Here is a 12,743-nt window from a genome sequence, read left to right as displayed (position 1 = left end):
CCCCCAGCCATCCCTCTCCCACCCCTCCTCTCCATCCACCCACACAGGCATTCAGCCTTTTCATTAGGATGATAATGGGGCAAAAGCCGGAACAGGCCCCATGTCTGAGCACCATAAGTTGTGGCGATGGCTTTGTGGCGATGTCATGCGTGTCCAGGGGAGCAGAGCGTGCTGCTACGGTCCAACAAAGATAGTCAAGGCCGGGAGAGGGAAAAAACAGTGCTGAAAATCTAAAGGATATCCCCGAGGCAAGGTAGATCAGGCAAACCAATGGCCTTTAGCCCACAACCTCACTCTAGCCCATTCATGCCAGGACACATAGTTAAACCTGAACATGGTAAACCACAACTGTGAAGCAGGCTTAGGCTACTACTCTTTTCAACTTGCGTTCTCAGTCAGTGCCTACTATGTCTAGCAGCAATGATCTTGATGATCTCGCTTTATATCAGTGCTGCTGCACTCATCTCACCTGACAACATTCACAACGGATGAGGACATAAGAACAGGAATATGTGTCCTGTTCTTTTTAATCTGCTGTTGCCTTTGTGCAGCCAAAGTGTCAAATTAAGAAACATGACTTACTCTCCTGTAAAACTACAGGACCTGCTGTATAAACAAAAAAATAAAGTATGTGTTGAACTGCTCTGTTAGTACAATGGCCTAACGTGCACCTGCATGAATGCACCTGCCTCATTCTCTGATACAGGTAGACTACCTGTTACAAATGCTACAAATTGTAGAAGCTTGCAGTCCAAAATAAGTTACGTAGTTTGCAAAAAGGGCCTTAACATGTCCTAGAACAAGCAGAGGCCTGGACCATGATACCATGTCATAACATCAGAATGCATCATTTCAACAAGTGAATATTTTACCTGCATAGAAACGTAACAGGGAGCCAATTTCCGTGTTCATCCCTTCCTCTTGAACTCGCCATGGGTCCTTAAATCCAAGCTTAAAGAGAAAGTCACTCTGGATCTGGAGAGGCCTCTCATCTGGCCCGAGCCTCCTGACAGCTTCGCCATGCAACTGAACATAGAGTGTGGGGCTGGAATCACATGCGTCGGCTGTCGACCCTGATTTTACAGCATCTTGGCAACTGTCGGGATCTTGGATGTCAGGTGTATTACCTGTAGAACAGGCTCTTGACAATGAGCTTGCACTACTGCTGGGTGGCAGGCTGCCCAGACTGTGAGGTTTGAGTCTGTTATCTGGCCCCATATTGTTTGTTATGTCGTTTAAATGTCCTGCGTTGCAGTGCTTATAGTTGGCAGTGACAGCACTGATGCCATTGGAGTGATGCTGGGGGATAGGGTCAATGCTTGTGCTTGACGTAGGACAATCGAGCTCCAATTCGTCCGAGGAACTGCCATAAGTGTCGTGGCCCTCTGTGGCACTGTCAAATGTGGGGCTGAGGATGGACGCCTCTGTGCCCAGGATCATGTCATCACTCAGGGAGTCCCTGTGCTCGCTGAGCCGGGCCCCGGAGCTGAGGTCATCAAATGCACTGCTCTCCACATCCGAACCAGAATTTAATCCATAGCTGTCTACTCCGTTCCTCTGCTCCGAATCATCATCATTGGGGGTATCCAGATTAGAATTAGAATTTAAATCTGACAACGAACAGGTTATGTTATCTTGTGACTCTGAGTCTGGGGTAAAAAGTTTTGCATCAATGTCCTGTTGCTTTTGCCTTTCATCAGCATTCTCCATGAGCAGCAGTCTCAATCTGTCACTTGGCTGGCCCGACAGGCCGCCCCTTAATTCTGTGGATTCCAAGGAAGTCAAATGGTTGCATTTTATACTTCCGTCTTCATTCACCTTGCATTGATTATCACTGAATTCATACTTCACATTGCAGTTGCCATTTTGGTCAGTAATGGGGCTATCTTTACAAAATATACGCAAAACGGAGCCCGACTTACTGCAGAGTTTACTCAGACGGAGCGCCATCTCGCCGGCCGTGGTGTCCATCGTGCAAAGAACCGGCCTGGGATATGAGGGCGTCAGTCTATCGTGGACATGTATGGAGCCCCTGTGGAGATCAGCACGCACCCACTCTCGATCAGAGGGCTGCAGCTGCATGTTCTGTCGGTGTTTCAACAGTGTCTTCCTATCCAGACTCCGGGTATGTAAAGACGCAGAGGAGAGGGCCGAGTTCATCTTGGCGCTGCAGGCGGCGGTGACAGCTGAGGTGGCGGTGGCTGCAGCTGCGGCGGAGAGGTTCCTCTTCAAGCGCCTCCGTCTCAACAGGAGAGAGTTGGAGTTGCTAGATAAGCCCCGGCCATTAGACGCGATACTTTTATTTGACGCACTAGATCCCACTGTAGAGGCAGCATGAGGATGGCTATTCCCGTTCCTTGCATCTACGCGGGAGGTTACCAAATGTCCACCGCCATCATCCGCTGGAGTCCCCCGGGCGACAGACAGTCCGCTGGGCTTCTTTATTAACTTGGTCGCGCCTCCATCCGACGCGCCATCCTCAGTGACAGCCTGCACACTTTCCATCTCTGCGAATGAAAAGTAGCCTACACTAAATATATAACGGTGCGCACTTGGCTACACATCCAACCTCTACATTTAAAAGCCCGAATGTGGTCCCAACGTTGTAAATGTCCGCCAACTGGGCGGTGTTGCTTACTTATCCCACCAGTAGTCATTCACTTCTTGCCTTCGTTTCCCTGTCGGAGTCTCCTCCGCTGCTCCAAAAAAACATTTTCCCGATTAAATTCGCTAGGAAGAGGCAGGACGCGTAGGGACAGATCAGGGCGGAGACGTGACTGTGCGTCTCATTTGGACCAAAATACTATGCTAGAATATGAAATGAACGTCGGCCGACCTCTTACGCAAATACTGACTGCTATATATTCATGAGGAGGACACAAGATGGGGTCGCTAACAACAACGCATTGCATTGTGGGAAGTGTATTGCGTGAACGCGCATGCTGCAATCGCTGCTGTGAAACAACATGATGTTCAAAAATACATTTCCCAGTCAGAGCTGACTCCGCTCCAGTAGACAGATGCGCTGTACAATAAGAGGCGTAAACTCTGAGGCTGTAAAGTGTTCAGTGTGCAGCCACATAGGCACATCCCCTTATCAATGTGCTGTAGTCACATACCTCAGCTACCTGTGTGCGTCCATAAGGTGTGCGTGTATTGGTCTTTGCGTGCGTCGGGGCAACGCAACAAGAAAATTACCTAATTGCAATACTTTGCCAGGTGTTCAGTGCTGAATAATGATTGGCCAACACAATTTATCATGGAAAACTCTCATAGTTAACTGTTGAATATGAGCACTGAAGGGTCCGTGGAAGACAAAACCTTTCAGCTCTTTCATTCCTTCATTCGTGACCCATATGGATTAGGCATGTGAAATGTACAACTCGATTTTTTCTTAAATTCATTTCAATTGTAGGCCTAGTTTCCAATTCAACTGCTTGGAAACGTCGGGCTGTACGCTGTAATTATTTTAGACTAGTGGTGACGAGGCAAATAACTTCAGCACCATCTCATCAGGACGCCATTTCACAAGGCCATGACGACCGGCACAGTCTCTGCTCTATTCTATTGTATTTCTCGCCATCTAGTGGAGTTGTATAAGCCACAACGGTTGACCCAAACTTTCCCATGTGAAGAAGCCACAAGTAAGCTTTAGATAGACCATGGATTTCCATTGCATAAGACCGCGGTGAAAGGAAACCCATCCAAGATTTTTTGTGGTTGGATATGACTTGGTACAGATTCATGTAGGCTAGGCCTACCTGTCTAGATGTGGAGGTACCAGCTGGGGAGAGTGAAACCTCACCTGACTCATCCTTATACATTCTCTCATTGTGCTAACGTCCAGGGATTAAAATAATTAAATTGCTGGATACCCACTGGAACCCCTTCAAGGACCCCTGCTGGTCCCCAGACCCCACTTTTGGTACCACTGACTAGGCAGGTGCTGAGTACAACAGTGTTGCCAGTCTACACTTTGAGCTCAGGCTTTCTGATTTACTGAACAATCAAATAGTTTAACTTTATCAGATAACATTTGTCAAACCTATAAGTCGATATTCAGCCTTAACTTGTGGACCAGGATTTGGCCTCAGTCTATCAAAGGTGACTCTTTTAATACAATTTTAATCAGTGGTATGTAGGCTATGGGAAATAATTGGAGCCATTAAGTCCAACTTATGCTTCACTGGCCCTCCATCAAGGAAAGTGCTCTTTTGGGGGATGTACTGTATATATTTTAAACCAATGTTAAAAGTGCTTTCAGATCCCATGTATTTTGGTATAATAAAGAGTGACTATACTTTGGATGGGAAGATAAATTTATTAGCTTACATTTTTTGTTATACTTTATTGATTCCTGAAGGAGAAACTTGTCTTTCCACTTTCCCCTCCACAGGGACACAGAGTGCAGGTCAGCTGGAGAACAGCACAGAGCTGGTAGGGGTTCAGCATCATGCTCAAAGACACTACAGCAGGGCAGACATGTGTCACAGGGGCTTGAACCCTTCAGGCTGAAGGACAGCATCCCTTATCACCAAGTTAGCCTGCTGCATTTGAACCCCCTCACTTCTCCAATAAACAACTATGCTACCAGCAGTATTGGGGAGATATGTGGTACAATTACTAGGCCAATATTTAGCAGAAATTTAATGGTAGTTTAACAAAATTCAAATCTTACCCACATACTACCCTACATTTTTATAGGCTAGTATCCTACATCAACCTCGTTAAGATGATTTATCTAGCCTAGATTTTTATAGGCCATTATATCCAACTCATTAAGCAGATTTTTAATGAACGTGTATTATTTTGTTTGCAGTAGAAGTCAATCATTTTCAGTTTAAGATGGGGCAACTCTGTGCTTTCCAGGCCCATGACTGTGTGCAAGGATGCTAATATTGATACAAAATTAGCTCATAGTCTAAGCCTGAATGGGTTTCTCCTGAACTGTAATTATCCAAATCCAAATGGCGTAGGCTATGAAGTATATTGCAGGAGTAATACAGGCCTTACAGGAGGATATGATTAAAAAGAGAGGAAGAGGCATAACAAGTCTAATACAGGAGCAATTCCTCAAGCAAACCAGATTGCAAATAATCGTTAAAATAACTTGGTATAAATTTCAACAATGTAGCTTAGATGCAGCTGAACTTTTTTTAAGTGGTGTTGGAACCTATACAAAGCAGCATAATTTGAGTAGGTCTATGGCAAACTTACATTTTAGTCTGAAGAAGTGGATTTTCTGTAGGCATATCCAGGGTTTTGAATGTGTGAGCATTCTTAAAAATGCCAACATATGCAAGACTGGGAACCTGGACATCAGACCAACGCCTATGATTTTTATCTTAAAATGATGAAGCATACAATGCAAATGCATTCAGAAATGGAATTTAATAGACATGACGTATCCTTTACATGGTAATCTGTATTTCAAAAGTGAGAAAAAAAGAACACTTTCAAATTTGTTCAATCTCTCCACCAACATGTAAAAGTAAACAGATTATTGCTGAATTCATATTCCTTGATTCCAGCAAAATGGATAACCTCATGCTCAGCCCAGTGGCTCAAATAGTTTCTCAGTGTTGAAAACGACAGAATTGGCGTGTATTTGGATAAATGCATTTATATTAATCTCTATGTCCTGAACATATGCACGGAAAATTCCAAGAAATGGCATGATGCTGGAATCATACGGAAGCTGGTTCTAGCAAAAAATGCAACCTCATCTTTCAAAGGCTCTGTGATTAGGTGACCCAATGAAATTTTGAGAATGAATAATAATAATAAAAAAAGAAAATCAATAAATAAAATGGGGACAATGCAAATGAGAACAACCTGTGTACTATTTCTGGAGAGAAATTCCTCCAGGCTCTTTATCAAAACCCCTATTTGTTCGTATAAACCATAAAGTGCATAACCATTTTCTATGTTCTCAGTTTTTATTGGGTCATCTATCCTACACTGCGGGAGACCTTGAAAATGAGGGAGCATAAATTTTTCTTTGCAGACAGATGCATTATAGTAGGTGGCCAACAGCCCTTCACCTCTACTACGTTTCTTCATATGACAAACAAGAATTTCATATTGCAACTTTAAAAGTAATAAAGTAAAAAAAAATAATAATCTGTATACATAAAGCTTATGAGCATTGGAATACTGGTTTAGGATTAGTGATCAGGTAACAAGACCATTAAAGTTAAGAGGCAAACTGGTCACAGATCAGAACTCCAACAACATTTTACGCATATGAGTCCTGACCTTAAAAACAGTGGCCATTGTAAAGCCAAACTCTTAACCAGTGCAAATCTTTCTAGTGATGAGATTTAAAAACCCTGACTCATTGAATCCACTAAAATCTGTACTCAACTTTCAGAACTGAGATGGCATTACTATGTTCAATCATATGGAATTGAGAATTTAATCCAATATTGGCTGAAAATGTGTCAGCAAAAATTGCTGAAGAGGCAGATTTTAAGGTGGACCAATCAAGAAAATGCAGGAAAAGTCCTCCTGACTGACTAAAGCCTTCTGAATATAAAGTATAAAAGAAAATTAAAAACCCTGAAGTGAGGGGTAGAATACAAGCAGAGTAGAAAATAAAAGGGGATAACACCTGCAGTTTAACTTTTCTCTACAAACAGAAGGAATATTGCTTATTCAAAAGCTCATAAATAAATAAGAGTATGAATGCAAAAGTATAATGTGTAATACAGTGCACCTGTTGAGTAAAGATCATTAAACATACAGCTGAAAACAAGAAAAATATGTGAACAACAACATGGTGAGCCCAGCTCTTGGTTCTAGGATCTTCTGTTCCAAAATCACCCGTACCAAAGAGCTGCGACATCCCCTGAAGACGTGTAACTTGAGTGTTTAAAATCCAAGTGCCTCTATCAAAAACAATCAAAAACAGACAAAATAATATAAAAAAGCAATAAATTGTTGCACATACTGGATGCAGAATATATCTGCCAGCTGCATTTTTTCCATAAGATTTATAGATTCTGACATGAATGAAACTTAGTCAAGCATGATTCTTCTAACTTTGTTACTTTCCTACCTCAGTATAAACAAAATGTACATTTGGAGAGAGTGCAGGCGTTGCCCAAACTCTCAAATTCACAGTTAGCAATTAGATGTCAACATTGTCGGTACAGTGGGAATTGCACATATCAGGGAAGAGAAGTAGTCGGGACTACATAGTAATGACACAGAGGGAAACCCAGAGGGTGCTATAGCCTAAGAAAAGCAGAGAGAAAATATTGCACATGATTCTAATGTTGGACCCCTCCCTCCCACGTGTCTTTCTAAGCCATTTCCAAAGCTCCAGTATGAGCAGTAAAGATGGATTTCCTGCCGACAGCGAGCTCCAAAGAACAAACCCTGCATCCTCCCGCAGAGTCCACATTCGTTCTGACTCCGAGGGGTAGAGGGGCCCAGAGTGACGGCATAAAGGGAGGGATAAAAACAGCAGTAATGTCCACTGAGAGCAGTATCTGAATCAAGTCCACTGGTGTTATTGATGAACCGAGATGAGGGCCACACGGTTACCGTGGCCCTCAATAAGACGTAGAAAGTGTCAATCAATTGCAAACAAAACTCTCCCATTCTCCGGTCTGCAGAGAACTGAGCGCCTGCCTGAGAGCTCAGCACAGGGGGTTTACGAGACAGTCTGGTCAATTCCACAGAGGGGCGATGTGAGTCAACTGGAGTCATTATGTGCTACTACGGTGTATGAAGTAGTGGGTGTCTGCATCTTGGGTGTAGTACCGACTCAGTTGTGTGGGTCTTGAAAAAGGCATTTCAGAAGACATGGCCTTATTGTAGAAACGGGCACCATTTACTGTCCAGCACTTAAGGTTCTCAGTGGAGGAGAGCGCCAGTCCGGCACTGCTCGAGACAGTTGTGGTCTACTACGGTCTGTGAAACCTTGAAGGGGAAACATGAAGAAGCAGCATGTCAATACATCTTTACATTCCATCGCCTCAGCTAGAACTCACTAGCCTGGTTCCAGACTCCTGAATCGCATCCCGCCCACTCTTCGAGCCCATTTTGTTAGGCGATTCAGAGAGTCTGGTGTTGCTCTAGTCAACGGCTTGTTCTCTCTTGGAGAAACAATCGAGCCAATCAGTGCCTTTGGGGGCGGGACGGAAGTTTGAATCGTTTGTGCAGCAGTTTTTAAATTGCCGTTTAGGCAGAATAATATTTGTTGAAATCACAAAAATGGCCGACATTCTTATCGAAGTTAGTAAATATATCCAGCATCAGTGTAACTGAAAATAACATCACAGCGGCCGGATAACACACAGAAAACGGCTAACGAGGAGGTGATCTCAGGCTGAATAATGGAACGAAATGCCATTCAGTCTGAATATCAGTTTAAGAACTCACTGCACAGTCAATAGCTTTGTGAATAAAGCTTGCTGTATATTAAGTATTTACAACACCGCCCAATCTGTGTCTTATGCCGTGACATTCGGGCGTGCATCGCCACATGCAGTCTAATGGCTGCGACAGATCTGCACGAGCGAGCATTACCTGGTTAAATGGCGACTTGACTCGTGCACTTCCATCTCGTTGCTCTTGAAGTCATTGAGTTCCTTCCGTATAGCTGCCTGCAGAGGACAAACAAGACAGGAGATTAAGAACATAGCAAAGGGTAGCACACAAACTGCAGCCTCTGAGCCCCGACTCTACCTCCTTTTAGCATGCTTCATGCATCATTTACGCTTATCTGGATGCCATGAATGATTCTACTCCATTATCTTCGCACTTCACAAGGCTCTTCAATTTCCTCCTTCTGAGACATCTGAGAGAACAATAATATACAATCTGTTCTTGGTCTAGTTGGCTAGTAAGTTTGTCCATTTAACTACAATGTAATGAAATTATCTGTGAACAACCATGGATTTACATAGATTAAAAACATATGCACGCACACATATACAGCTCTTAATTTATTTGACTATGATAATTGTATATTCACATATGTTCTTGAAGAGTTTTACTTGTTGATGGAAAATACAGATTTATTCCAAACATTATAAATGAAAACAAATATTTTAGAACCTCAAAATACATGTAAGCAGGATGTTTAGTTGTCACATATTGTCATATATTAAGCAGTTTATTTCAGGGTGGAAAAACATCACAAATCTTAGATCATACTGCTACTGTTTGCCACTAGGCAGCACCACTGGAGCAGTGGGGGGATAAGGGCCTTGCTCAAGGGCACCTATTGTGTTTACTGAAGGATGGTTACTCATCCAGTTACACAATCAATTTCTCCTTCCAGATGACTGTGAAGAGAGTTTGAAAGTGCACATCTAATCAACAATAAGTCATCAAGTGATTTTACTCTACGGAGATGAGTCAAAGTTCCAGGAAGCAAATCAATGTGTTGGGGCCTTTTTAATAACCTTAAGTCCCGGTTATGATGTCATGTGTGACAGCAACCCAGCCGGGTGATGTCAATGCAGCTTCTAATCAGTATGACTCAAGGGGACGTCTCCGGTCTTGGGTGGGATGCTAGGCTCCTGCGGCTGGAGGAGATACAATACTCAAATCTCTGCTAGCCTTAGGTGGCAGAAGCAGAAAAATGTCAGCAGAGCAAAGCCGAGGCTGAGAGGGTCCTGAGGCACTGTATGTCCGATTACCCTCTTATGTAAGGGGGAGCTGTTGCGTAACCAAATGCTGTATCCCCGTGCTTTTCACATGAGTGGTCCTCAGGTGTGACCTGGCATGCTCAGAGCCGCACGTCACCGGAGCAATGGAGGCAGGATCTCTGCTCCGCAAACTCAGGAGCTCATTAAAAGTCAGAGGCATGAACCATTGGGCAGTGAGCAGCAGGACCGCTCAAGGGTGTTTACTCACAATGGGGAACAAAACAGCTGAGGTGGAACAACCATAGGAGGAGAGGAGAACAAATCCCTCAGCCATTATTCTCCTGCATTATGGGCTGCTTGACTCAAATGAGGTACAATGGGGGGAAGGGGATCATAATTCTTTATGAAGAGGTTTGAAATCAGGTTACCTCAAGCGAGGAGGAATCTGTGCAATAGATCATCCCAATCTAACTATATGACTGGGTATCTAATCCCAGGGATACTGGCCTTGTCAGCTGCTGTGAGCCGGGTCCAGGGTTTATCTGCCCGCCTGTCGTAGTCCTGGGCGTCGGACACCTCCACGTAGTCACTGAATCGGATGAGGATCTTGGCCTGTCTCAGCTCCTCTACAGTGGGCCTCTGGCTCAGCTGGAACAAGAGGAACAAAACATTTGGGGAACAGGAAACAGGGAAGAGTATTCCTGGCCACTAACACAGTTAACAGCTAATTTTCAGAATCCTCATAGACTCAAGTCTTACAGTCCATGTTAGCTACCTACATTGGTAGTGTCCCATAAATTAAATTAGTGTGGTAGACAATGAGCTTTTTGTTTAAACATACAGCACCAGTTGTTGGAGGACTATAAAGTTTCTACACTGCATATATACTGTATACAATACCAGTCAAAGGTTTGGACACACATTTTTCTTTATTTTTACTATTTTTCACATTTTAGAATATTAGTAAAGACATCAAAACTATGAAATAACACAAATGGAATTATGCAGTGACCAAAAAAGTGTTAAACAAATCAAAACTAAGTAGCCGCCCTTTGCCTTGATGGCTTTGGAAAGAAATTCATACATAGGCATCAACTTCACTATTTATATTTGTCTAAGAAAAAATTTCAAGCATTTAAGCATAAGCCTTTAGATCAAAATGGCTTTAAGATAAAGAAAAACAATATACATTCAATCAGGTGTGTCCAAACTTTTGACTGGTAGTGTATATACTCCATATAATAAGGCATGAAGGGAATAGAATAAATCCCTCAAACAAGTGTGAGATGTTTGTTTTTAGCAGCATGTCCGCAGGTGTGCAGAAAGTGCTATTATGCAATTGAAAGTGATAGGAACATGCTCAACACCTCCCTATGGGGCAGAGGGGATCTGGCAGCAAACACTCAGAAGGGCCAAGGGCAACAAGGACACCAGCGTCCCCTGGGGAGCCAGGATGTTAGGCCTGCCACTGACTTCACAGATTTCGCTTCTCACCTCCGATGAATCATTGTCCTGGTGTTTGCTTTGCCTGGCCAACAATTTGCCCCCTCCAACAGCTTAAACAACAACTGTGAGCACAGGCGGTTCCGTTCACCTATGGGGAACACTGCATGTCGCATTTTTTGGGGCTATTTTGGTCTTACCTTTCGTGTTAGCCTTCGTTTTATCTCCCTCTTCTCCTCCAGCTCCTCTTGCTCGTTGCGAGCTGTGGAGAAACACACAGATGATGGGCCATACTGTGACTACAGGCACATGCGCTGAGTGGGCTGCTTAGGAAATGTTTGGAAAGTACTAGAAAGGGAATAAACACCCGATTTGCATAATGCATGGCTGATTAAAATGCAGTGCAGGCACACAAAACTTGATATGTTTCTTAAAGCCTAAAATTGTTTCTCATCATTGGCTGTTTGCAGAAGCACTAGCATTGCTTATCAGGAGAAAACGACTGCCTTGCTGCTTTCAAGTTGTCCCATGGCTTCCTGTTCTTGTTTATATACATGTGATTGACTTAATATAAATTGCTTTCTTTTTAAGAGAAAAAATGGGTTGATATTATAAATCTCATTCAGTATTTCTCAAGACTAAATTGTTGCATCTCACTAGACTTCAACCATGTGCAGGATATATTCCAAGCCAATTACCAAGGCAGAACCCTCCAGCTTAGAAAGAGCAAGTTAAAAGGAAAAAAAAAATAAACAAGAAGCACATAAGGACATTGCTCCTGTCCGCAAAACCTTCGGCAGCCATACTGCATTTGTGTCTGTGCTGAACACACACTGTAGCTCTAGTGCTACTCATACTTTTGGATTCCGGAAGGTGCCTCTCAATAAAATAAAGCCCTGTTTGTTTAACCTTGGTGCTGTGTGTGAATGAGTGATGGGGAGGGGGAGGGGAAGGGGGACATGACTTGTCACTCATGAATTCTTAGACTTTGTGTTTTTCCCCTGCACTCTGCCAATCACACAGGAGCCTCTGGGAGAGCAGGAACTGCTGGTAAATCAGTCTTTGATGTGAAAGCTGCAGAGTCCCAGGCTACAGAACTGCTTCTCTCTGATACCGCATGTGTTTGAGCTAAGAAACCAGTCTCTCTGGACACGACTCCTCAGGGAGCCCTGCTGCCTGCCTGCCTGCCTCAGATGAAAAGGCAGACCAAGAAGGAATAAAGGGGAAGATGTATGCCACTAGCTTTCACATAACTAGGCCTCTCAAATAACCAGGCTACACTATATGAAGCCTGCATGCTCAAAAGGCTGCTACAAATACAGACTTGTGCTTTGCTACAATGCGTTTAATGAAGCATCACAGGGGTAAACGGAGAGAACATTTTGACGGTTTAACTGCTATCACATGTAAATTGACTTTAGCAGCTTCAAGATAATGTTTTATGGATGAGTTTAGCTGTAAAATACACTCACGTTTGAGGATGTTCCTCTGTTCCAGCTCCTCTGCCGTGGGCCTCTGACTCAACCGCCTAGGGAGAAACATGCATCCATGGTCAGCACATAATCACAGGCGAGATCGACCCCTTTGAGGTCAGCGAGGCAACACCAAATCAATGGAGGTAAAAACATGAACTAGAATACCTAATGCAAATCAACCTACTTTACGGTCACATCATCATCAACTGTCATTGTCCAA

At 43.5% G+C, this 12,743-nt stretch overlaps 2 protein-coding genes across 2 annotated transcripts in view; both read right to left on the bottom strand.

Moving 5' to 3' along the window:
• The window catches only part of phlpp1 (PH domain and leucine rich repeat protein phosphatase 1), a 42,791-nt gene extending 40,085 nt beyond the window's left edge, over positions 1-2,706 (bottom strand). Inside the window, exon 1 of the mRNA XM_071527535.1 lies at positions 873-2,706. Coding sequence (XP_071383636.1) covers positions 873-2,505 — 1,633 coding nt within the window. The 5' untranslated portion in view covers positions 2,506-2,706. The remainder of the gene's footprint in view (positions 1-872) is intronic.
• A 2,677-nt stretch (positions 2,707-5,383) lies between these two features.
• LOC139650783 (phosphatase and actin regulator 1-like) overlaps positions 5,384-12,743 on the bottom strand; it is a 52,269-nt gene continuing 44,909 nt past the window's right edge. Inside the window, exons 8-12 of the mRNA XM_071527537.1 lie at positions 12,515-12,576; positions 11,249-11,310; positions 10,109-10,253; positions 8,539-8,611; positions 5,384-7,929 (exon numbers count right to left, since the gene is read on the bottom strand). Of these exons, the coding sequence (XP_071383638.1) occupies positions 7,914-7,929; positions 8,539-8,611; positions 10,109-10,253; positions 11,249-11,310; positions 12,515-12,576 (358 nt within the window). The 3' untranslated portion in view covers positions 5,384-7,913. The remainder of the gene's footprint in view (positions 7,930-8,538; positions 8,612-10,108; positions 10,254-11,248; positions 11,311-12,514; positions 12,577-12,743) is intronic.

Source organism: Centroberyx affinis, unplaced genomic scaffold (genome assembly GCF_046629955.1).
Source record: "Centroberyx affinis isolate AG114_WGS23_722 - 3 ecotype Tasmania unplaced genomic scaffold, CSIRO-AGI_Caff_v1 ptg001544l_1, whole genome shotgun sequence".
Taxonomy (NCBI): domain Eukaryota; kingdom Metazoa; phylum Chordata; class Actinopteri; order Beryciformes; family Berycidae; genus Centroberyx; species Centroberyx affinis.
The sequence above is the reverse complement of the archived record's forward strand: the minus strand, read 5'-3'. Positions and strand labels throughout refer to the sequence as shown.